The sequence below is a fragment of the Aspergillus ochraceoroseus genome (assembly GCF_002846915.1).
Source record: "Aspergillus ochraceoroseus IBT 24754 chromosome Unknown P175scaffold_6, whole genome shotgun sequence".
In the NCBI taxonomy this organism is placed as follows: Eukaryota; Fungi; Ascomycota; class Eurotiomycetes; order Eurotiales; family Aspergillaceae; genus Aspergillus; species Aspergillus ochraceoroseus.
Genome location: NW_024468481.1, coordinates 1,370,854 through 1,393,391, shown reverse-complemented (window position 1 = coordinate 1,393,391; position 22,538 = coordinate 1,370,854). Strand labels below are relative to the sequence as shown.

Here is a 22,538-nt window from a genome sequence, read left to right as displayed (position 1 = left end):
GTTTCATCAAGCCAGAAGACAACGCCTGCACAACTGCAGTTCCGCTAGACCGCTAAACCGCTTTGATGTAAAAGAAACTAGACAAAGGGGGGGGGAATATTTGGTGTAAGGAGAATGAAATATAAATGTCGTCGTCACGTTAAAAAAGGCTTTTCATCATGGCATCACTAAGCCATTCATGGTTTTCAGCTCTGCAAGTTGTGCTTTTAAGAGTTCATTACCCTGTAATATATCCTCCAGCCAGTCAGCAGCTTGAGTAAGCATCGCACTCTTGCTAAATCCGCCACCTTTCAGCCCCGGTACGAGTGTGCACAAGTCGTCAAATCCCTGTCTGATAAGGTTTCTTCGCTTTTGCTCCGAGAGAATATGGTTGCTCCTCTTTTGCTCTTCCGATAAATTTTCTCGTGGAGGCTTTGCGCTCTGTGAAGCTCTTGACTTTCGAATTCCATCGGCTGACAATCGTCTTGACGCACCCTTTGATCGTTTTGACCGCTGTATTGAACTATCTCCATCCGAGTTTTCTTCATTTTCCTCCTTGATTGATGTTCGCTGCTTCTTCTTTGGGTGTGATAGACCTTCTACCCTATCGCTGTAATCTGTCTGCAGACCGTTGGTGTGGCTCACAGGTCGAGACTCTACCCACGGACCATGGCGGCTATGCATTAGACGATCTGGGGTAGGTGCTCGAGTATTCGCAGCGCTGCTTTGCGGTTCAAGACATTCCAAATTATCCAACAGCTCCTTTGTTCGTTGTTCTTCGTCCGGCTGGTCCGGAGGCGCCACGTATCCCTGGTCCATAAAGCTAGCATCCGAGCCCCAGTGAAGCGGCCGTCCTTTTGTAGACGCCTGCTGTTCTGGCGATATTGGTTCGTGAACATCGAAAAACATCCTGGATGTATGGAACCCAACGGGTACATGTACATGGGTGCGGGAGGCAGTACTAGCGCGCCTGAGGGGTAAATGGCCGTTTGGTTGCCGGTTCTTGCCGCTTCCCTTGATTAAGGGGAAATCCATATTGGAGAATGTGGAAAGTGGTTGGTTCGCAAACGGAGCGCTGGTTTCTGAACCGTTAATTCCATTCTGATAGAGCATGGACGCGGCGGCGACCACATCAGAGGTTGAGCTCGAATGCTCTGGAAGAGCTCCGATGGGTTTTTCGAGAGCGCGATGTGTGAGCGGTGGCTGCGGAAGAGACGTTGTGGAGCCTTCGAAGGTTGGAGGGAGTTCAGCCGACCAGTCGAAGGTAGCGGGATTTAGAGATTTATTCTGGTCATTTGGGGGGCTCATAAGCCAGAAATCGTTGGCAAAGGGATTCGAGCTGATTGAAATAAAGAAATTATCGAGCATGTTAGATTCATTATCGTCGAGAAGCGCTGGTCCCAGGGGTGATGCCGGCGCGGGCTCATAGGGTGTGTCCAAAGGAAAGGAATCTGCGACCAACCCAATTAGAAATCATTCACTCCGTCGCTTTCAGTACAGAAAACCTACAGCCAAACGGGGCCGTTGAACCGCTATCGCGCCCATTTCGGACCTCAGTTCCATTCGTGTTCATGTTCATTATGAAATCGTAGCAAGAGAGGGGAAGGGCGAATGAGGATTTCGGGGTATCTGAAGGCAGTTTCAGCAGCATTTACTACTCGGAACCGCGAGCAGCGCCAATAAAGACGATGTGAACATGCCTCGACTGGCAATAGGTTTGCAGTCTGACTCCGTTGTGCGCAGCGATATAAAAAAGAGAATGGAAACCTTTTTAGCTGTACAGAAGAGGTCGACGTCGACCGTTGGACTGTGCGCAAAGATCACTTTTTTCAGTATCAAAAAGCAGCGAAAAGAAAGGGGAAGAGGATAGGCGGGAAGGTTCAGGAGGAGTTATAACAGGCAACCAAATCCACCTAAAGAAAGGTACATCCCCCGCATTGAATCTGAAAAGCGAAAAGATGACAATTGGGGCAGAGGGGAATAGTAAGAAGGATAATGTGTAGTAGGCGTAGACTTGGTGGTGGAGGAGAGTCGAAGAGGAACATTTGGCTTTCTGTCGGTCCTCGATACTATTATCACATGCAAAAAAATCCGCCTGCCAGTGTCGCGTGACGTAACAACAAATACCAAAAATACAACCCTGGACGGAGCCAAATAGGTGTAAAATAGGCCCTGATCCAGTACTGGTTTGTTCTGGATACACTCGGGCAAACTTCCCCATTGGAATAAACCGTCGTCACCCAAAAACAGAATCCCTTGCGAGGTCTTCTTCTTCTTCTTCTTCTTCTTCTTCTTCTCCTCCTTCATCCATTCCTTCTTTACCATTGATCGCAATTTTATGTATCCTGCTTAACACTCCTATGAACAGATTCACTTTTTCCCCCTTAGCTATCCTTCCTTTCTTCTTTGGAATCGTTTTCTAAGGCTTTCCGTGGCACGACGGTCTGTTAATCAAATGCGAGACTTGTCTCTGTCTCTGCCCCACTGCTCCCTGTCTACTACTTGCCCCGGCTTTTGATTGGGGACTCGTGCGTCTGGGACAATTACTTGCAGTCCGGAGGCGTTTACTCCTGTTCTTGTTGTTGGTTGTTACCCCTAATCCAGTTCGACATTGAAGATTGCCTAGATCGCTATCAACGGCTGCCCGCTCCTAATCATCTCCTCCCTCCGGGACCGAGGCGACGTTGGCTCTGTGTTGCACGGCAGCAGCAGAAGATCCTACTGCAGGATCCCCCTACTTGGCGACGGCGTAATAGTGCTCACTGCCCACTACAGCTAGCTTCCCGAGTCTGTAATAATGATGATGCCTTTCTTCGGTTAAAACACAGCAACCACTTCCCACGGAACCTACGTGATCCGCCAATAAATTGTTCTGATTGAATTAGCCTGCCGATATCATCTCGAAAATCTGGGGCTCTCTGCGCCTCGGCCTAGTATAGTGATTGGCCTTTTGAAACGATGGTAAAGCGAATCTCGAGTCTGACCCCAATATATAGGTGGTAGTATTTCTCCCCATTACTTTCAAATTCACGACCTGGTCATGATCTAAGACGCCGCCTTTGTGCACAATGGATTCCGCTGTACTCTCTCGCAGGCGTCAGCAGACAGGCCAATTACTACAACCGTAAGTACTACCTGCTCTGATGGTTGTGTTCCTCGTATGTGGCCTAGAGCGGGTGCAAGCATAAATTCTTTTCTTTTCTTTTCTTTTCTTTTCCTTTTTTTTTTTCAGTCGGGACGTTGTTGATTGGTTTGTATTATAGCATACTGCGAGCATATGCCGTTGGATACCTGTCATCAACAACACCGAAAGTCATATCCAGTCTACGACGGATATGGAAAAGTAATGATTTGAGCTATAGGCAAATACTCGACAAGGTATGGTTTTCCCAATAGTTACTGTCGCCCTGATTGGCTATGACTCTCGAATGTCCCAATCGACGAAGAGCCACTATTTATTCACACCGTTGGCTTCAGCTACCCTCGCCAAGTCGAGTCTGGCGTGGCAAGAGGGGAAAAACCAGATGCTTACATGGACTTGAACAGTTATTCCAAGCGCTGACAGGCTCAATACGCCTGGAAAGTTTCCCGACATTCTGTGCCTCTCTTGTTGGAGGCTCTACTCTTCTGCCTGTGCTGTTTTTGAGGTCCTGTGATCATATTGGTCGTAGATTCGGCTCTAAATCCAAGTTTTGGAAATCCAAGGAGGCTGTTCAATTGGTTCGGTTTGTTACTTCACTGGCGTCTGCTTGGCTTAGTTTCCGGTTGTTGAATCGGAAGCCTATTACCTTGGAGAAAGTAAACCAGGAGCTCCCGAATGGAGATGCCCAAACATTTATTCACAAGCAACAAGGGGGCACCGCAGGTCTACATGATCGTCCAGAATTTGCCGGTAGAACAATGGATCTCACCCTTTTTACCCTCATAAGAGCAGTTGATTCGCTGGTCTGCCTCTCCTGGGAAAGAGGTCGGAAATCGCGAGGAGCTGATCCTCGTTGGGCCTGGGCCAACTCCATTGCACCCAGACTTGCAGACTCCGCTCTTTTTGCTGTTAGTTCGGCAATAGTTATGTGGGCGTGGTTTTATCTCCCGGAGAGGTTGCCAAAATCATATCGCAAATGGATCGAACAGGTAGCGAAGGTGGATAACCGCTTGATCGAAGCTCTTCGTCGTGTTAGGAGAGGCGTCTTTGTGTATGGAAAGGATACAGGCCAGGCGCCTCTGCTCGAGGGCATGTGCAAGGACTTTGGCTGGCCTATAGAATGGGGAGACCCTTCTAAAACGATTCCGATTCCGTGTGAAATGGTGCATATGGGCTGTGGCCCTAGTTGTGAAAAGCACGCGATATCTCGATTCGCCCAAACCTTTGGATTTGCCTGTGCAACCTACATCCCACTACAAATGGCCTTCCGGCTCCGATCAATGAATTCGCTGGAGTCGTTCCGCCGGGCTGTGTCCGATGCCTTGCGATCCTCTTCGTTCCTTGCCTCGTTTGTGACCTTATTCTATTACTCCGTCTGCCTCTCTCGGACGAGAGTGGGCCCAAAGATATTCGACAAGGAGACGGTAACCCCGTTAATGTGGGATTCTGGATTATGTGTTGGTGCTGGGTGCGTTATGTGCGGGTGGAGCATACTTGTTGAACATACACGAAAGCGACAAGAAATTGCATTGTTTGTGGCACCCAGGGCTGCTGCAACTGTGTTACCCAGGTTTTATGACAAAAAGGTACGTGTGACGAACTCTAATTCCACCTGTCTTGCTCAAGTTAGGGATTTTTATACTGCCCCAACTCTTTCATTGCACATCTTTCCTTTCTCTCATACTTGCAATATATGCACATTTAAGGCTTCTGTGATCTAATAACCTTTTATTTAGTATCATTATCGAGAGCGTGCTGTTTTTGCTATTAGTGCAGCAATACTTCTTACCTGCTTCCACGAGCGCCCTGGCATGGTTCGTGGGGTCTTTGGTAGAATTGGGCGGAGCATTCTAACCTGATTCTCTACTTCATATTCTTCCCTCTTGGATGTATTATTATTAGATTTTCCCTTGTTCATGGTGCTCTGCTGGGCAATCCACCGAAGTTGAATCCGGGGGGGTGTTATTATTATACAAGAAATATATAATAATATGTCTGTATGTTGTTGACTGAATTTATTGAACCACTTTGGCAAGTTTCAAAACGGATGCTTATTTTACCACACGCCATTTCACATCTATTTCCATCTTGTAGTGAGTAAATATATATATATATAGTAGTATTTGCACAGTCTACAAATGTATAGTGGCGTGGTGCTCTTATCGATAAGGCCGCCAAGGTCAGGTCACGTGCATCCAAATCCCTTGTCGACTGTAGGATCGAGACGTTTCCTTTCCCCGTTGATATCCGTCGAAACACCGAATTAATCGCCATGTTCTCTCGCCTGACACCTTTATGGAGTCGGGGGTTTCCCCCAGGAGCTGGTACTCCCCGTCTCACAGACACAACTACCAGATGCATGAATGCGGGGAGGAGATATTTTACCCACAATTCACAGCTCCGTCAACAGGCATCCTCACCATTCAATACGCCGCAATCGCAAAAACGAAATGCGTCTACAATGTAATCCCCCCCGATACCTTTGCGGTTGATTCATTTTTCTCATTTTCAACAGGTACTATGCAATTAGCATAGTCCTCGGAACAGTCTCCCTCGCCTACGGTTCCGTCCCGCTATATAAAATGGTCAGTTTTCCAGACCCTTGTTGTTTGATCCATTGCTGACGACGACAACGTTGCAAGATCTGCCAACAAACCGGATGGGGTGGACAACCCGTTCTCACGCACCGCACAGGCGACGGCGACACCTCAGCACGCGTAATACCTGTTACCGATTCTCGTCGGCTGCGGATTACGTTCAACGGCTCTGTATCAGATGTACTACCTTGGAAATTCACACCACAGCAGCGGGAGGTCCGCGTCTTACCCGGAGAAACTGCGCTCGCGTTCTACACAGCCACGAACCATGGTCCGGCGGATATTATCGGTATTGCGACCTACAGCGTTACACCCGGCCAGGTCGCTCCTTACTTTAGCAAGATCCAGTGCTTCTGCTTCGAGGAGCAGAAACTCAATGCGGGGGAATCGGTGGACATGCCGGTTTTCTTCTTCATTGATCCGGATTTTGTCACGGATCCGGCGATGAAGGGTATTGATACGATTACTCTTTCGTATACATTTTTCAGTATGTACCCACCGCTCCCCTCAGCATGGCATGGTGCTTAACTCGCTACCCATGGATTCAAATGGATGGTTGAATCGGATATGGGGTTGGGTTTGAAACATTCCCCGCTAATCTGACTGAACAGAAGCACGATATGATGACAACGGGGTGCTCAAACCTATTCCGACGAACTAGCTGCAGTGAAATCAAGTTTCTACGTCTTGGCTGCCTCGACAGGTTACGCTTGACTCGGACGGGGTTTACTCGAGAAACCCTTTTTTACTACTCCAAACTCTGTAGGAGCGAGAGATCTCCTGCCCAAGACTAACGAGCCTGGGGCTTGCTTACTTGGAGTGTATTGGGAACCAACCCCTGCATTTTTATGTGCCATCTCAAAGCGATTTCGTTTCAATGTAACATATCTCCTCCTCTCCCTCCTCCTCTCCAAACACAAAATGCATGAATGTACCACAGCGACTAGGATCTGGCGTTTTGGAAATATATTTGTATTATAGTTTATGTACATAATACTGACTTTGTACGTTAGAGAAACTATTTGTCGGATAATTTTAGTGCAAACCCCTTATAAAATTAAGCCAGATACCAATTGTTGAAAGCTATTCATAACTACAGAGAGAGAGAGAAATAGGGAGCTCCTTGAAACGTTTTGTTCTGGGTAAACCATTATAAAAAACCTCGCTGTAGTCCAAAGATGATGTGAGACAGGAATAAGAGGTTTGAGTTGTCTCCGTAAGACAAATCCGATATAACTAGTTAACTAACTACCCTGTTACATGGCTTCTGGGTCAGGCACGAGGCAGTGGCATAGTTTGAAGAAGTTCCTTGGTCCATGCGGCAGCCGTGGCCATGGCGCCTGCTTTCCATACGGGACTATGATGTGTGTCACAATAGCCCTCGATCCCTCTGACAACAAGCAAAGGAAAGCTGGCGCGGAGCTCCGAACGATTAGTCTCGAAACAGAGTATATTGTAAGCTTTGCCTAGTTCGTCTCTTTTGTGCGGGTCGCGCAAGACCTGAGCACAGGACGCAATAGAGCCGAAATGGACGACCGGATCCTCGCTGGGTCTCTCTGCGCGGTTTAGTGTACGAGTGAGATCACACTGCGCGCAGCTTTGACCTTGGCAGTCATACTCCGCCTCGAACATGAAGTCCGTGCGACTCCAAGCGTATCGGAAACGCTCCTGCAGAGCCGGGTACTTAGGGAGCGTCTCGTCGAGGATTGCGAGGATCCGCCTAAATCCCAAGATACATTCTGCTTCCAAGGCCGCGATGGCGGTGGCGATGGCGGTGGGTAATCTGACGACGGATGTCTTTTTTGGATCCGTGGCATGGTTATCGAAGTCGAAATGCAGGTGGCTGGCTGTTCCGTGGGATCTAGACATTCCCACGACCACATCCCGACGGCGGATATCGTTTTTGGCCGAGGGCACACCTCCGCCAACGCCGACCATGATCCCAACCCGGATTGATGGGAAACTCTGAAACATGCGCATGACGGCTGCTGCGGCGCCTTCGCCATCGAGGTAACCCGTGTGCAGACACAATATGAGGACTTTGTGGTCTGCGATGAGCCCGAGCTCGTAGGTGTTGTCGTCTTCTAGACTGGGTCCGGTGATCCTCCCTTGGCTCACATCTATCATGGCTTTCAGAACTGCTAGGTCAAATGGACTCTCACAAATCAAGGCGATCAGATGCTCAGTATCGCTGTTAAAGCTGTTTGTTGTCCTTGCTTCTTGTTCACTTGCGTGCAGAACATCCGATGCAAGAACGAGAACCCTCGAAGAGACTAGTTTCATATCTTCGGTGAGTTGGGACTCATTAGACTCTGAGTCGGGGCCTAGTGTCTCGATAATCACTTGCTCGACGGAATCGTCAATAGAACTGAGGTCGTCCGAGGTAGACGAGCTAGCATAAGAGCGAAATGACAGGGGGCCAGTTGTGGGGGTTTGGCTGGGAGACAGCGAGCCTCCTAGATGGGACTCGAGGCCGTCGCTCTCAAACGATTCCCGCTTGGTTAGGGGAAAGTCGATGCGCTGTTGATTTTCGAATGTAAGCCTGGGTGCTGTTGTTGCGGATTGACTGAAGCAGTTGACTACGATAGCCATCGAGTTTTCCAGTGAAACTTGCAGTATACTATGCTATATTTAACAACTGAAGGCATCGGATCTTAACAAGAGTTAACTCACTAGTTATTCTGAGCATCATTGGACGCATTCTTTGCATGAAGGTTGAGCAATATCAATATTGTATCCAGAATTCGATGCTGTGCTCGCAACGCTCCTCGATAGAATAGAAGCTTTTCCTTGTGACTAAATACCCACTGGATTCTAGCACCAAGTCTCCGCAACTTTGAAGGGCCGTCCTTTGACGTGGTAACAAGGAGCGACTTGAGGTTGTCTTGTAACCGATTTAACGGAGCGAGAACCCGATCACAAAGATTGAGGACATCCTCGATCAAATCAAACTCCCCCAGAGAAGCAATCGCGGGCTCCAATAACACACTCCTGACTTTCTCCAACAGCCTAGAGAACGCCTGGATCTCTTGGGCGTATATGCGCACTTCTTGTCCAGCCGAGCCGATTCTGTCGGCGATTTGGTAGAGCCCTTTAGCAACTACAAAGCCGATGGCGGCGATTCCAATAACAGCAGAAGATACACTCAGAGGGTCAGCCATTCTGTGCCTTCTTTTCTATGGATTTGGAAGATGGATTCGAGATCAAGAGGATGCTTACCATGGGAGATATTTCTAATCTCGGACGAGGCTATGCTGCGACGAGGCTGAAAAAACGCCTCCGCGGTTGCTCGACGAATAACATCACCACCTAGTATATTCGCATCCTCGGGCTTGTTAATATATTATGAGACTGAGACTGAGGGCTTGCTTACCTGATGCTGATGCTTTGTTTTTTCTAGGACGGTAGTCTCTTTAGTATTGAGGTAAATAGAAGAATGCATACATATGAGGTGAGATGATGAGATATTCTTTGATATCATATCACATGTATGATCTTAGTCTATGGTTGCTGGTTTATACTCTCCTTAGTGCGATATATTGAGCGATATATTGAGGTATATGGCTATTCAATAGGATATATATATAGAGAGAGAGAGAGAGAGAGTACCCAGGCAACCAACCCATCTTATCGATAAGCACATACCATATACATAAACCCCCCACCAACCAATTCTTCCCAGGGATACCAAATAATTTTCCTTTTACTTACTTTCTTCCCCCCTTCCTTGCTTCAGATCCTCGTCATTTCACAACACAATGCCACATCAACAAGACATCTATTCAGTAACCGCGACGAACCACCTCCGCTTTGACCCCTGGAACAGCTCGTCGACGGGGCACCAAGTCTCCGACACCACCACCCCGGGCACTGAATGGCGACGCACAAGGGAGGCAAAGCTCGCTCAGCAGTTGCGCACAGGTGATTGTACGGTAGATCCCTCCTCCGCCGCCTCCTCCGCCTCCTCCTCCTCCTTATATACAAACACAACCCGGGGCAAACAGAAGACAACACAGCCGCATGGACAAGGGGAGGAGGGGCAGTGGGTGTGGGGATGTACAGCCGCGCGAACAGAGCCCGACCCGCGACAACGGGATATAAGGAGTATGATGATGCGCGTGAAGAAGGGGGCTTCATCAACTACCGTACCCCCGAGCCCGAACCAGCGCGAGATACAGGGACGGAAAAAACCGGTGGATGTTGGGGACAGCGGGGCGGTTGGGAAATCGAGGCCAGAGCATGATGATGATGATGATGATGCAGAGGAGAAGTGGAAGAAGGGCTCCGGGTTGGAATCGGATATTCTACATGGCGCAACGGTCTACATTAATGGACGCACTGCGCCTCTTGTCTCAGATCATAAGTTGCGGGGGTTGCTGGTGGCGCATGGCGCAACGCTTTCGCTGGCGTTGTCGCGGAGGGTGTCGCATGTTATCATTGGGAAGCCGAACGCGGGCCCTGGGGGGGCCGGGGCCGGTGGTGGATTGGCGGCGGGGAAGATACAGAAGGAGATTCAGAGAGGAGGGTGGAGGGGGATTAAGATTGTCGGGGTTGAATGGTATGTCGATTGCTTGCTTGCTTGCTTGCTGTCGGTTTTTTGTTATGTTTTACATTTACGTGGAGATACTAACGTATAGTGCAGGGTTTTGGAAAGTATTAAAGCTGGGAAACGACTCCCTGAGACAAGATTTGCTATTAATCTGTCTAACCAGCGGAGTGTTCTGGCCTTCATGTAATAACATTCATGCATATTCTCATGCTTATGTCGTTAAGATTAATTTTATGATATCCTCATGTCACATTATATACATACATACATTATCATTGTCATTTCATATCCTGTTGCATCACTGTGCTAGAGAAATGCCTGTCGCTGCCCCCGCGCGCTCTCCCCACTGCCACTGGACTGGTGTCGTCGCCACCCACTCTCTCTTCGGAGCACCGACAAAGGCGCCTCGGAGCTGCTGTCCGATCCGCGACTTAGGGGGTGGTCGTCGTTGCGGGAATCATCCAAGGACGTCTCATCCGGTAATGGCGGCAGGGGGTTCACTCGGAGCCGCGAAGAGTACATTGGTTCACCCGAATACAGGCCACGTCCGGATGGCAGATGGTCGGATCGGTAATCCTCGTCTTCTTCACTGTCCTGCGAGTTAATCCGCTCCATTTTCTCGTTCACGTATTCCGTCGCTGTGTCTCCATGTACAAGCCCAAGTCGCTCCTCTTCTGTAGTATTGTTAGGGCCGTGGCTTCGTCGCAGAATTCCATGAGCAGCACGGGGACTACGAGGAGCTGACAGCTGACTAGGTGACTTGGAACGGTTGAAGATTGTGTGGAAGGAGAATTGGCGTCGAGCACCATGGAGCGGAGGTTCTGGGGGGTCGAGCCCGGATTGGTCTTCATCCGCCCAAGAAACATTGCGGGATGTTTGATCGCCTGGGCCAGGTTGGAGAGTTGCCCCCTGATAACTGGTATCGACAGTTTTGCGATTCGAGTGTATAGTTTCAAGTGACATCGACTGCGGAGCTGTGTCATGATCGTCATGGATTGGTGTCCATGGTGAATGAACTAAAGCGGATACCTGTGATCGCACCCCAGTCATCAATGAATGCCCACCCTGATTTGCCTCGGGCCTATCCGACCAATCTTCGGGGAACCGAGACATTCCCAAGGGAGGAAGAGGGCTCTTAACGGAGGGCGTACGTGATCGCCCCGTAGTTGGTCCCTCACCAATAACGGTCTTGCGCCGGCGCAAGCCGTCCCATTCGATGATTTCGTTTTCAGCAGGTGGCTTGAGGTTATCCTCATATCGATCTCGGAAATAGCGACGCGCTTCTTCAGCCTCAAGATTACGGCGTGGAGTGGATAAGCGGCGGATAATCGCAGCTGCGCCACGAATGGCATCGGCCTTTGGTTCCGACTCGGGTTCCTCCTGCGTGGCAACCTCACGAATCTGGTCAAGATCTCCCTTGAAGATAGCGGCATCCGGAACGTCTTTTGCAGACTTAGAGAGCTGTAGCAACACAACGCCCGAACAGATCTGCAGAAAGCCCAAGATGACTGTAGTAATTTCCATAGCAGTACCCTTGAAGCCGCGGAACAGAATGGCCGAGGTAACGATAGTGGCGCTCGTAAACAAGACGTAGTAGGTTGGGGTGACGAGTGCGGCATTGAAGAGATTTAATGCTTTCTGCTTTCATTAGTATGGAAATATGACGGATCAACGGGGGACGAGAACCACAACCCACATTCAGATAGATAATCTCGGTCAACAAGGTTGCAATCACAAACACCAGCAACACATACAAGAACCATTGATTAAACTGGGCCTCGCCGTTAATCTGAGCTATTATAGCTGCTCCCAGGCCTTGGGTAGCCACCACACTTAATCCTCCGACCAAGCTGCAAATGCTGATGTAGACAAACATGCTCTTTTTCCCCCACCGCGGCCCTGCATACAACGCTGTGATGGCGGAACCAAGGATGACAACGCCGCCATACGACAAAAACCCAGGCGCAATTACATATTCCTTCATTTCCTGGATATCTGCAACAGACGACTGCTGTGGCGCATTGAGCGCAATGACCACAGACCCCAGAATACAGGTGAAACACCCAACCTTACCCACAAAACTCAACCTTTCCTTGAGGAAGATCGCTGACAAAACGGTCGTGATAACAACGGAAAGTGCACCGAGGGGCGTCACCAAGATGGCGTCAACAAAGGCGTAGGCCACAAAGTTACAGATCTCGCCAATAATCATCAATGTCATTCCCGCCCACCACCACAAGTTCTTGAGATAGCCGTACCCCTCGCCTGCTTCCTCATTGTACTTCACATTTGCCCTAAGGAGACCAACTTTCTTCAGCACGAAAGAGACCCCGATAAAGAGACCTGAGGCGACAGCCAAAGAAATCCCTATGGCTTTATAGGACGCTGGGCGCTCGGTAGTTGAGCTGACCGAGGAACGAGCAATGAGATCCATGGCACTGCCCGCAGTATCATCGATCGTCGGAATATGTATAAAGAATGAAATATTAGGGCGATGCCGGGAAAGGATAATGGATGAGGCGAAGATTTATACGTGGTTCTAGGCCATGAGATCGATCGGATGAAACAAGAATGCGGAGGACAGCGGTCGATAGGCGGTTAGGAATGTGGGCGGATTGGATCTCAGTGATTCAGGAACGTAGACCAAAAACGCACAAGCGAGGCTTGAGAGCGGTTACAGACTGAATGGATAGGGAGGAAGAAAGATGGAAAAAAAAGAAAAAGACAACGAAGATGTCAGCAGTAAGAGGGAAGAAAAAGGGTCAGAAGATGATGATGAAGACGGTGGAGCTAAACGAGACGGTGATGGCTCTTCAAAAGAAGAGGAGGCTGGGGGACCCACCACTAAGCCTCTCTATCTGCTTTTCTTGCTCCAGTATGGTCTTTTGATATTAAATGCCATATTAGTGTCCTGTGCCGTGTATCTTACGAGGTACGTAGTCTACTCCGTAAAGCAGATTAAATCGAAACTTCCCACTTAGCGAGCCGTGGAAGATGAGTGGAAAGTTCCAAAAAAAGATTGTCTAGAACCCAGTGCGGAATATGTTTCTCCTTCGCTACCAACTACAATAGTATCTGACTCGGTACATAGTAGATTTCCTGTCTATTTATTGACACTTGGCTGATCCTGTTCTTCTCTAGCTGCAGCTGAAAGCCTGAAAGGTCTTGTGACTCTTGATCCTTGACATCGTTGTTGACTTGGATCACCCCATCTTATGTGGGAGTACGATCAACCCTACCCTAGCCAGCCCTCATCAAAGATTCTCATCGTACCTGGAAGCATCTAGCAGTGCCTCATGTTGCGCGCAGGCCCTAGAAAGCCAGATTAATACCGTCTTCGGTTAGTTGCAGGATTTTCCGGTAAATACAATCGTTGACGGAGCAACGATTCAGGGGAGGTGCCATGTCGGTTGAGAAGATGAAATGCTGCATTTGAGATTATGAGGCAGTGTACGTATACTCAATACTCAAGAGGAAAAGTCTGTCTGTACGGTGTATTTTGTAGAGGAATAGAATCTATGTACGTATCGAGTCCCACTCTACTATTATTAGAAAGAGGGTCTCTAGGTAGCCGCATAACAGGTTATGCATACACTATTAGTCATCCACTTCATAAATCTTCAATTAAACTCGCGTGTCACGGGTCGACGCGTCTCTCTGGAGATTTCCATCCAATGCACCTGAACAACCCTTGAGCTCTAGGATCAAAATTTGAAGGGAAAATGGCGCTTCTTGTCGATAAGCTACGGCCACGATCCCTTGATACCCTCTCATACCACCCTGACCTTTCCGCACGATTAAAGTCGTTGGTAAGAAAGGCTAAGCTCTTGCATAGCGAATGCGTTCTAACAGTGCTCTTCTCTACATCTAGGCTCAAAGCCACGATTTTCCGCATCTCCTCGTGTATGGTCCATCCGGTGCAGGCAAGAAGACGCGCACAATAGCAACACTGAAGGAATTGTATGGGCCTGGAGTGGAGAAAATCAAGATTGATAATCGGGTCTTCCAAACAACCAGCAACCGCAAGCTTGAGTTCAACATTGTGTCTTCCGTTTATCATCTCGAGATCACACCCTCAGATGTCGGAACGTATGATCGCGTTGTTGTTCAAGAGTTGCTGAAGGAGATTGCACAAACCCAGCAGGTTGATCTTTCTGCGAAGCAGCGGTTCAAAGTTGTCGTTATCAACGAGGCAGACCATTTAACTCGCGATGCACAAGCCGCTCTCAGACGGACCATGGAGAAGTACAGCCCCAACCTGAGATTGATTCTCTTGGCCAACAGTACCTCGAATATCATTGCTCCCATCCGCTCCCGGACCCTGCTGGTCAGGGTTGCTGCTCCTTCTGAAGAGGATATATGTAGAGTTCTCAGCAGCGCTGCGAAGAAGGAAGGTTGGACCGATGCCCCGGGGCTGAACAAGCGGATTGCCGTTGAGAGTGGGCGGAATCTCCGCCGGGCACTACTGATGTTTGAGGCCATCTACGCCCAGAGGTGAGAATGGCCCTATGTGATCTTTTCCCTGGGACGGCAGCTGACAGACCTGTCTCTAGTGAAAAAGTAACAGATAGCACTCCAATTCCTCCCCCAGACTGGGAGGCCCTTATTTCTTTAGTTGCAGAAGAGATTCTGGCAGAGAGGTCGCCAGCTCGATTACTACAGGTTCGTGCACGGCTGTACGACCTCTTGACTCACTGCATACCTCCTACCACCATCATCAAAGTTCGTTTGCCCCCCGGAAGCTCAGGAGTAGAGATAAGACTAAATATCCCTAGACCTTGACATTCAAACTCATTGCAAAGGTGGACGACACACTAAAGCCCGAGGTAATCAAATGGTCTGCCTTTTACGAGCATAGGATCACACAGGGAAGCGTAAGAGACGTCGATTGATTTAGATATGGAAGGTTAAACTGACACATCGCACAGAAAGTGATCTTCCACCTTGAAGCTTTTGTTGCTAAGTTTATGCGCATTTATGAAAGGTTTGTAGCGCTTCCCCTTCATTTAGGGTTTAACTAACAATATCAGTTACTTGATGGGCATGGACTTTTAGGTCACCAATGTATTAATAGTCAATGATTAATGATTGCATCTTGGACCTTTTTCTCTCTAGGCTTTGTGCTGTATTAATTAGCACGTCTATAAGAGTTTGTATCTATAACTGTAACATGCCATCCTAAATACGCAAGTATTTACTATACCAGGCTATATCTTTAAACATGCTGCACTTAATAGTCTCAACAGATTTGCTATTATGAATCTAGATAGAGGTGGAATATCTCTGGTGACTAACTATATATAATATCAGGAAATACATGTGCAAACACATCACTTTTGATATAGCCCAAACCCTAGTCCATGTAGGAGACAATTGGATGAGAATAATAGCCGTAAATTTACCAGAGAATAATCATGATAGTAAAGACAAGATTGTTCTTATGATTATCCCTCTACAGATTCATTTCTTCTCCACTATATCATGCTTATATACACACAGCTGTAATAGTATTACCATCCCAGATTTCGTCTACGATTTGGTTAGGTACCTCGGGAACGAATCCGATATAAATCCCCTCTGCATGGCGCATTGGACGCATGTGTTTGGATTTGATCTTGGGGGGTTTTTCAACTTCAGCTCTCTTATAGAGGAACCCGTAATCTCGAGTCTCGTCTATGAACCTCCTAGTACCGCCAAGGAAGTGCATAAGCCCGTTTGATACGCTGTAGGTCGACGCAGGGCCTTGCATATGAGTGTAGGTGGTCTCCTGACTGTCCTGGAATCCAGAATAACAGGAAGGAGGGTGTGTGGATTACAAAAGTCGATCCCAGGCGGAGTTGGGAGCTACCCAGTGGATATTTTGGCAATCCTTGCCCGGGTGATGGGTGTGGCTTTCTGGCTTTGGCTGCTGTGATATAGGTAACCTTGGAACTGTCATGGGGCTTTCAAGGGCGATACTAACTGCAGCTGCGGAATTCTTCACAGGCGGGAGTTTGCAGAAGATGCTGAATGGATTGAAACTGCTAGCGATGATGCGAAGTGCTTGTTCATCTTTGGTGATAGCACAGAGAAGCTGTGTGTTCTGAATAATGTCGTTCGAGTGTCGATATGACGCCGAGTTTGTTGTAATTGGATGTGCGTAATAATGCATAGCTACCTACCTAGGTCTGCAACGAAGTGTGTAACTCCCTATCTCTTTGGTTCTTTGGGGATCTATTAGGGTCTTCTCTAATTTCCTTGAGAGTGGGAAAAAATAGAAGCAGCAGTTGAAGAACCGCAGTTCGCATTTGATCATACGTCATAGATTTGTAGGTTGGTGTTGAAAGCCAACGTTTGCCTCGCCATTTCCTCTCATCTCATGTGCAGCTGTATGATAAACGAGGCAATGCTTAAAACAGAAGTAAGTACGCCGACGAGAAATTTCTTCTCAATTCATATTGACTAGTTAACCAAGGCTACAAGTCGCATATCCTGTTCTCAATGTCTGACTCAAGGCTAATGGATATCGAACCCGGTGGCGAACAGACCCAGTGCGTCCCTCCTTTGAAATCTGGCCGTGGATTTTCTAGTTAGAATTTACCATTTTGTTTAGATATGAGTCCGTTCGAATATTTACCGAAACGCCAGCCAAGCAACATGGGCAGTTGGATGGTTTGTCCTCTCCTCCGGTGACTACCAGTTGACACGGCTCAGGCTACCTCTAATCTGCGCCTAGGTGATCTTCCGCACACAATCAGCGAAATGAGAACTACATGGCAGACTGATTATAGCGAGAAGAAGACGAGAGAGTTGAGGGAGGTGGCGGAAGAGGAAAGGGAGGTACGGAAACTTGAGCTCGGGGTGTCCACGTCTGGTATCTCTGGCTATACAAACAGAGAATCGGTGAATATCCTTTCTTTCTATCAAACTCCTTTATGGGATACAATGGAAATAAATAGAGCCTGAGGCTGATGATAATATACATGATACCTGAAGGTCGATCCCCAAGACGATGCTGCTAAAACAAGGAGAGAACAAGGGTATGGGCCTGGTTCGGGAGTCGGGGCTTAGACGCCGAAAAAACCCCGGGGGAGTGAGAAGGGGGAGCATGGTGGAAGGTGAGTGAGAGATTCCTTGGCTTATTGAGAAGCAGAGGGGCTAGAGGAGGTGGAACTGGGAGACGTGGGTAAATTGTTTGTCCCAAGAGGAGGATCTCTGCGTGCCCGCTTCAAGCTTTCCAAAGTCACACCATTTCCGAGTTTTGTTATGCCAACAACGGGAGGATCGCCGTTTTTGACGAACTCCCAGAGTCCTATATTGAATTGAATGATTAGTATTTTCTGCTTCGCTTTACAATATTTGGTAGAAAGGAACATACCAGGCAACTTATGGCCAGCCAACCGGAAGGCTTCTCGGGCAATCTTTTCGTGAATATCTCCCTTGAGCTCAAAGACAATCCTGCTCACGGGGACCCTGGCAGTCCAGTAGTCGAACTTTCCCTTACCCTTACCCATACGTTGCTCGTTGCCCTTGGTGTAGACACCGATATTGGCGCTTACGCGCTTGTATAGTGTATAGTTCATTCCTCTTAGACGCCTCTTAATGGTCTCCTCCGCGATTTTCAGCGATGCAGCGGGTAGTCGGCGGTCATGGTCTTTCATGCGCAGCCCGTAATCTCCCCAGACGACTGTTGTACCACGAGACGAGCCTCCAGTAGCGACATGTGGGCGACCCTTAGGCGACTTCGACTTCTCCATAAATTTCGGTGTGAGCCAGTCAAACGCTGGTGAAGTTGTAGAGAAGCATCGTGACAATGGGAAGATTGTGAAGGATGTCCGGAAGCCTATCAACCCCAATGTATCAGTTTAGAAGAAGAAAAACTTTTCTCTATTTGTGAATCCTCACATATTGGCTGCGAGCACACCAGCTGAGGCCGCGCTAGAAATTTCAGTTGTGGACCCATTGTAAATATCGACCTCGACAGAACCTTCCTCTGCGTAATTGAAGCCGATGTTGAGAATCCGCCAACTTTCTGGCTATCGGCGTATCTCCGGCGAAGGTTTCTCCGACCCGGCTCCCAAAATGGAAGCGTGTGGGTGCACGTGCCACTGGTGTCTTACATAATCTAATTAGAGCGCGTCTCGAACCGAAGCCCAGGCAGGCGCGTCGTGTTGCCTTGCGGAGAAGCCGTCAGCTGGGGATTTAAGCTGGGTTCTTCATCAATTCCAACCTGTTGGTAGTTTTGTCTGCTGGGGTATGAATTTGGTGATATAATTAATCATGCCTGCGGATATTCGGAGCTTCTTTGGTGGCAAGTCCAGTCAGGGCCCCAACTCATCTCCCGCAAAGCCTCCCGCAAAGCTTCCCGCAAAAAAAGAGGTATGTCCACCGTTCAATTCTTGAGATCATAAACAAGGTCTATTGGTATCAAGCATATGTGACGAAATTTAGACTAACCTTGGAATGGTCCTAGGTCCCCTCTAGAACAAAGCGTAGGGCTTGCCTCTCCATATTTTATGTGGCATTCCTTTGACAGTCGTACAGGAACGAGAAAGGTGGTTGATGATAGTGATGATGATGATGATGTTATAGTGACTGAGGCTCCTGCCCCAAAGATCAAGCCCCCCAGCAAAGCGTGCGATATCCCTTTTTAAGATGTACAATCTACGTTTGCTGACTTGAGCGTGAAGCAAAGCTGAGGTACCACAAGGGGAAGTAACCACGACTTCGGACTATTTTGCATCCAGCAAAAAGAAAGGAAGGCCATCAAAAGCGAACGCAAATGCGGACAAAGCAACTGAACCGTCCAAGGCTAGTCCAGCCGTTAATAAGGTGGAGATAACGGTGGAGGCGAAGAAGCCTACAGGCGCAACGGAAGCATCGAAAAGGGTTTCCCGACAGAACACGAAAAAGGCCAAGGCGCTTTTAGATGACGAAAAACTTGGCGACGACGATATATTTGCAACTGAGTACAAAAAGTCAGGCAAGGGCGACGACGATTATAGGGAGGAGGATGGCGGCGAAAGTGATGATGACTTTGATGAGCTCACAGTAAAACCAGCTTTGGCGGCTTCCGGAAAGGGACACAAAAAGCGCTCAGCCCTTTCTGAATCCGATGACGACGTTGTCATGGCAGATCTTCCCAAGCCCGCTACAAAAGCAGCGAAATCGGCCAGCCTCCAGAAGCAGAGGAAACGCAAATCCGAGGTACTAGATAGGGACGATGATGAAGAGTTTCAGAACAGTTCCAAAAAGGATGCAGCCAAGACGAAGCCGAAGAAACCCAAAGCGTCACCAATCAACCAAGCACCGGCTGAGAAAAAGGAAATCCAAGATATCTATGACAGCATCCCGACAGTCAGGCCTCCATCGCCTCCACCCCCTTCGGGTGATGGGAAGAAATTCAATCCTTTCGCTGCGAAGATGCGATCACGATCTCCTGTTTCCGGAACAGTTGAATTACCTGTGGGAGCAGAGAATTGTCTTGCGGGACTCTCGTTTGTTTTCACGGGGGTTCTTGATACTCTAGGTCGCGAGGAAGGCCAGTCTTTGATCAAAAAATATGGCGGCAAGGTTACTACTGCTCCTAGCTCGAAGACAAGCTATGTGGTTCTAGGTGGCGATGCTGGACCCAAGAAGCTGGAAACAATCAAAAAGCACAAGCTGAAGACGATTAATGAAGATGGGCTTTTTGAACTCATCCGCCGTCTCCCTGCCAATGGAGGTGATGGAGTAGCAGCAGAAAAGTACGAGGCAAAGAAGAAGGCCGAGGAAGAAAAGGTTCGAGCCATGGCTGCTGAGATGGAGAAGGAGGAGAAGCGCAAAGTATCTGCTGCTGTAGATAAGGTGGCTACGGTTGATGACCGCCTCTGGACTACGAAATATGCTCCGACATCTCTAAATATGATATGCGGCAACAAAGGTGCCGTGGAAAAGCTTCAGAGCTGGCTTCGAGACTGGCGGAAGAATGCTAAAACGAACTTCCAAAGGCCTGGAAAGGATGGATCCGGGACTTATCGATCTGTTATGATCCATGGCCCACCTGGGATTGGCAAGACAAGTGCGGCGCATCTTGTGGCAAAGCTTGAAGGATACGATGTGGTGGAAACGAATGCAAGTGATACAAGAAGCAAAAAGCTGGTTGAGAACGGCCTTCTTGGTGTCCTAGATACAACGTCTCTGCAAGGCTATTTCTCAGCTGCTGATAAAAAAGTCGAAAGTGAGAAAAAGAACCTCGTCCTAATCATGGATGAGGTGGACGGAATGTCTGCTGGTGACCGAGGTGGTGTTGGAGCTCTAGCCGCCATTGCAAAGAAAACCCAGATTCCGCTCATCCTCATATGTAATGAGCGAAGACTTCCGAAAATGAAGCCTTTTGATCACGTCACATTTGAAATCCCCTTCAGACGACCGACGTCTGAACAGATCCGAGCCAGGCTATCGACGATCTGTTTCCGAGAGGGATTGAAAATCCCACCTCAAGTTCTGGATAGTCTTATTGAAGGAACCAATGCTGATATTCGACAAGTGATAAACATGCTTTCAACTGTGAAACTGGACCAGAAGAACCTAGATTACGACAAAGGAAAAGAAATGTCGAAGGCCTGGGAGAAACACGTGATCCTGAAGCCTTGGGATATTGTCGGCAAGATTCTCAATGCGCAAATGTTTTCGCCCAGCTCTAAGGCTACGCTGAATGATAAGACCGAGCTCTATTTTAACGACCATGAATTCAGTTACCTGATGCTTCAGGAGAACTATCTGAGGACGAGGCCCACTCTCGCCAATGGCTATCAAGGCAGGGAGCAAAAGCTGAAGCTACTTGAGCTAGCAGACAATGCAGCCTCAAGTATTAGCGATGGTGATCTTGTCGACAGGATGATTCATGGAACCCAACAGCAATGGAGTCTGATGCCAACGCATGCTGTGTTCAGTTTTGTCCGGCCAGCTAGCTTCACTTACGGTAACATGATGGAAAGACCTGGATTCACCAGTTGGCTTGGGCAGAATAGTAAACAAGGTATGTGTTCCTTTTCTGCCATACTCCACATTGTCTTAACATTACTTCTGTAGGTAAACTTTGGCGCCTTCTGAAAGACATTCAGGGACACATGCGTCTTCGCGCGTCCGGAGACCGGAATGAAATCCGACAACAATACATCCCGCTTTTATGGGATAGGCTCGTGCAGCGACTCATGGACGAAGGCAAAGACGGCGTGGAGGATGTGATCGAGTTTATGGACAGCTACTTCCTTACACGGGAAGACTGGGATGCATTGGTGGAGCTTGGACTGGGACCAATGGATGAGTCCAAGGTCAAGCTCGAGACGCAAACTAAAGCCACCTTTACACGTCTCTATAACCAGCGCTCACACCCGCTCCCTTACATGAAGTCTAGCAATGTTCTCGCCCCGAAAAAGGCACCGAAGGAGAAACCTGACCTTGAGGATGCTATTGATGAATCAGATGACGCCGAGGTGCTCGAAGATGATTCCAAGGAGGACGAGGATAATGACGAAATCGATCTCAAGAAGGACAAGTATATTCGCGTGCCTAAGAAATCGGTAGCGAAGAAGAATACCTCCGCCAAAGGAAAAGGAAAGAAATCGAAGAAGGACGATTTCATAGACGATGACGAGGAAAACGAGCCAAAACCAAAGAAAGGAAGAGGTAGCAAAACCAAGGCCAAGTCTGGATAATAACTGGACGTTCTTGGACGTATTGTATTCTTCACTGATTGGGATTGTGATTTGGGGCTAAGCGGGAGTAATCCTTTTTTTTTTTTTTTGTATGTACTATAGATTGCATAGCTGAAGAAGATATAAGATATCACAACTAGTGATTATCTGCGTATTATTCCTAGGAATTGTAGTTGTATATAACTGGAAGTACTTGTATTATTCCGAGGTCGAATCTAGATCGGTTGGATGCACCTCCGAGTCTTGGCTAGCGACGCGGCTGATGGGATCGAGTTGACTTGACTTGCCACAGCTTCATTTCTCCCTCCTTCGGTCTCTCGGGTCAACAACCAGGTGATAGTCACATATCATCTCTGGAGTATCCCCAGGAACCCTATTTTCCTTTCCTATCCTATCCTCTTTCCTTTTTCTTCTCTGGGCTTCAATCAGGCTGGCCCTGATTAAGCCTTTCTTCCCTTCGTTTCTCGAGCTCAGCGCATCGGCCGCTCATTCGAATGTGGTAGTTCTGTTACTCGACACTAGCTATACCCCGTATCCATTCAGTATCGCGATAGGATACTTTCATGTTTATCGTTTAGTTTATCCTTCGCCTT

General features: G+C 48.3%; 10 protein-coding genes across 10 annotated transcripts; 6 read left to right on the top strand and 4 right to left on the bottom strand.

Moving 5' to 3' along the window:
* Window positions 1–156: 156 nt before the first annotated feature.
* P175DRAFT_0494612 (basic helix-loop-helix domain-containing protein) lies at window positions 157–1,558 on the bottom strand (the record flags this gene model as incomplete). The annotated part of the gene is made up of 2 exons (XM_040896021.1): window positions 157–1,430; window positions 1,489–1,558. 2 exons carry the CDS (start codon window positions 1,556–1,558, stop codon window positions 157–159), a joined length of 1,344 nt encoding a protein of 447 aa, XP_040750880.1.
* A 1,489-nt stretch (window positions 1,559–3,047) lies between these two features.
* On the top strand, window positions 3,048–4,980 carry P175DRAFT_0441571 (uncharacterized protein; the record flags this gene model as incomplete). The annotated part of the gene is made up of 5 exons (XM_040894078.1): window positions 3,048–3,103; window positions 3,243–3,357; window positions 3,526–4,433; window positions 4,515–4,707; window positions 4,858–4,980. 5 exons carry the CDS (start codon window positions 3,048–3,050, stop codon window positions 4,978–4,980), a joined length of 1,395 nt encoding a protein of 464 aa, XP_040750879.1.
* Window positions 4,981–5,393: 413 nt separating this feature from the next.
* P175DRAFT_0549784 (cytochrome c oxidase assembly protein) lies at window positions 5,394–6,850 on the top strand (the record flags this gene model as incomplete). Its single annotated transcript, XM_040900430.1, has 4 exons — window positions 5,394–5,584; window positions 5,637–5,706; window positions 5,764–6,205; window positions 6,330–6,850. 4 exons carry the CDS (start codon window positions 5,394–5,396, stop codon window positions 6,377–6,379), a joined length of 753 nt encoding a protein of 250 aa, XP_040750878.1. The 3' UTR covers window positions 6,380–6,850.
* P175DRAFT_0503020 (uncharacterized protein) lies at window positions 6,741–8,893 on the bottom strand. Its single transcript, XM_040897531.1, has 2 exons — window positions 8,392–8,893; window positions 6,741–8,338 (listed from the first exon to the last, which is right to left on the bottom strand). Exons 1-2 carry the CDS (start codon window positions 8,877–8,879, stop codon window positions 6,991–6,993), a joined length of 1,836 nt encoding a protein of 611 aa, XP_040750877.1. The 5' UTR covers window positions 8,880–8,893; the 3' UTR covers window positions 6,741–6,990.
* Window positions 8,894–9,146: 253 nt separating this feature from the next.
* P175DRAFT_0525050 (uncharacterized protein) lies at window positions 9,147–10,570 on the top strand. Its single transcript, XM_040899403.1, has 2 exons — window positions 9,147–10,276; window positions 10,361–10,570. The coding sequence occupies exons 1-2, from the start codon at window positions 9,477–9,479 to the stop codon at window positions 10,452–10,454; spliced, it is 894 nt and encodes a 297-aa protein (XP_040750876.1). The 5' UTR covers window positions 9,147–9,476; the 3' UTR covers window positions 10,455–10,570.
* Window positions 10,465–12,836, bottom strand: P175DRAFT_0303321 (DUF803 domain membrane protein). The gene is made up of 2 exons (XM_040892821.1): window positions 11,964–12,836; window positions 10,465–11,905 (listed from the first exon to the last, which is right to left on the bottom strand). Exons 1-2 carry the CDS (start codon window positions 12,699–12,701, stop codon window positions 10,574–10,576), a joined length of 2,070 nt encoding a protein of 689 aa, XP_040750875.1. The 5' UTR covers window positions 12,702–12,836; the 3' UTR covers window positions 10,465–10,573.
* Window positions 12,837–13,931: 1,095 nt separating this feature from the next.
* P175DRAFT_0482903 (replication factor C subunit 5) lies at window positions 13,932–15,590 on the top strand. The gene is made up of 6 exons (XM_040895510.1): window positions 13,932–14,076; window positions 14,139–14,761; window positions 14,821–14,989; window positions 15,043–15,141; window positions 15,196–15,251; window positions 15,298–15,590. The coding sequence occupies exons 1-6, from the start codon at window positions 13,990–13,992 to the stop codon at window positions 15,320–15,322; spliced, it is 1,059 nt and encodes a 352-aa protein (XP_040750874.1). The 5' UTR covers window positions 13,932–13,989; the 3' UTR covers window positions 15,323–15,590.
* Window positions 15,591–16,610: 1,020 nt separating this feature from the next.
* Window positions 16,611–17,351, top strand: P175DRAFT_0303077 (uncharacterized protein). Its single transcript, XM_040892820.1, has 5 exons — window positions 16,611–16,667; window positions 16,722–16,797; window positions 16,860–16,918; window positions 16,983–17,086; window positions 17,243–17,351. Exons 2-5 carry the CDS (start codon window positions 16,748–16,750, stop codon window positions 17,315–17,317), a joined length of 288 nt encoding a protein of 95 aa, XP_040750873.1. The 5' UTR covers window positions 16,611–16,667; window positions 16,722–16,747; the 3' UTR covers window positions 17,318–17,351.
* P175DRAFT_0503014 (mitochondrial 54S ribosomal protein uL16m) lies at window positions 17,054–18,244 on the bottom strand. Its single transcript, XM_040897530.1, has 3 exons — window positions 18,152–18,244; window positions 17,625–18,089; window positions 17,054–17,558 (listed from the first exon to the last, which is right to left on the bottom strand). Exons 1-3 carry the CDS (start codon window positions 18,207–18,209, stop codon window positions 17,386–17,388), a joined length of 696 nt encoding a protein of 231 aa, XP_040750872.1. The 5' UTR covers window positions 18,210–18,244; the 3' UTR covers window positions 17,054–17,385.
* Window positions 18,245–18,429: 185 nt separating this feature from the next.
* P175DRAFT_0517745 (replication factor C subunit 1) lies at window positions 18,430–22,034 on the top strand. The gene is made up of 5 exons (XM_040899004.1): window positions 18,430–18,625; window positions 18,720–18,738; window positions 18,791–18,881; window positions 18,937–21,266; window positions 21,320–22,034. The coding sequence occupies exons 1-5, from the start codon at window positions 18,527–18,529 to the stop codon at window positions 21,943–21,945; spliced, it is 3,165 nt and encodes a 1,054-aa protein (XP_040750871.1). The 5' UTR covers window positions 18,430–18,526; the 3' UTR covers window positions 21,946–22,034.
* The last annotated feature ends 504 nt before the right edge of the window (window positions 22,035–22,538 follow it).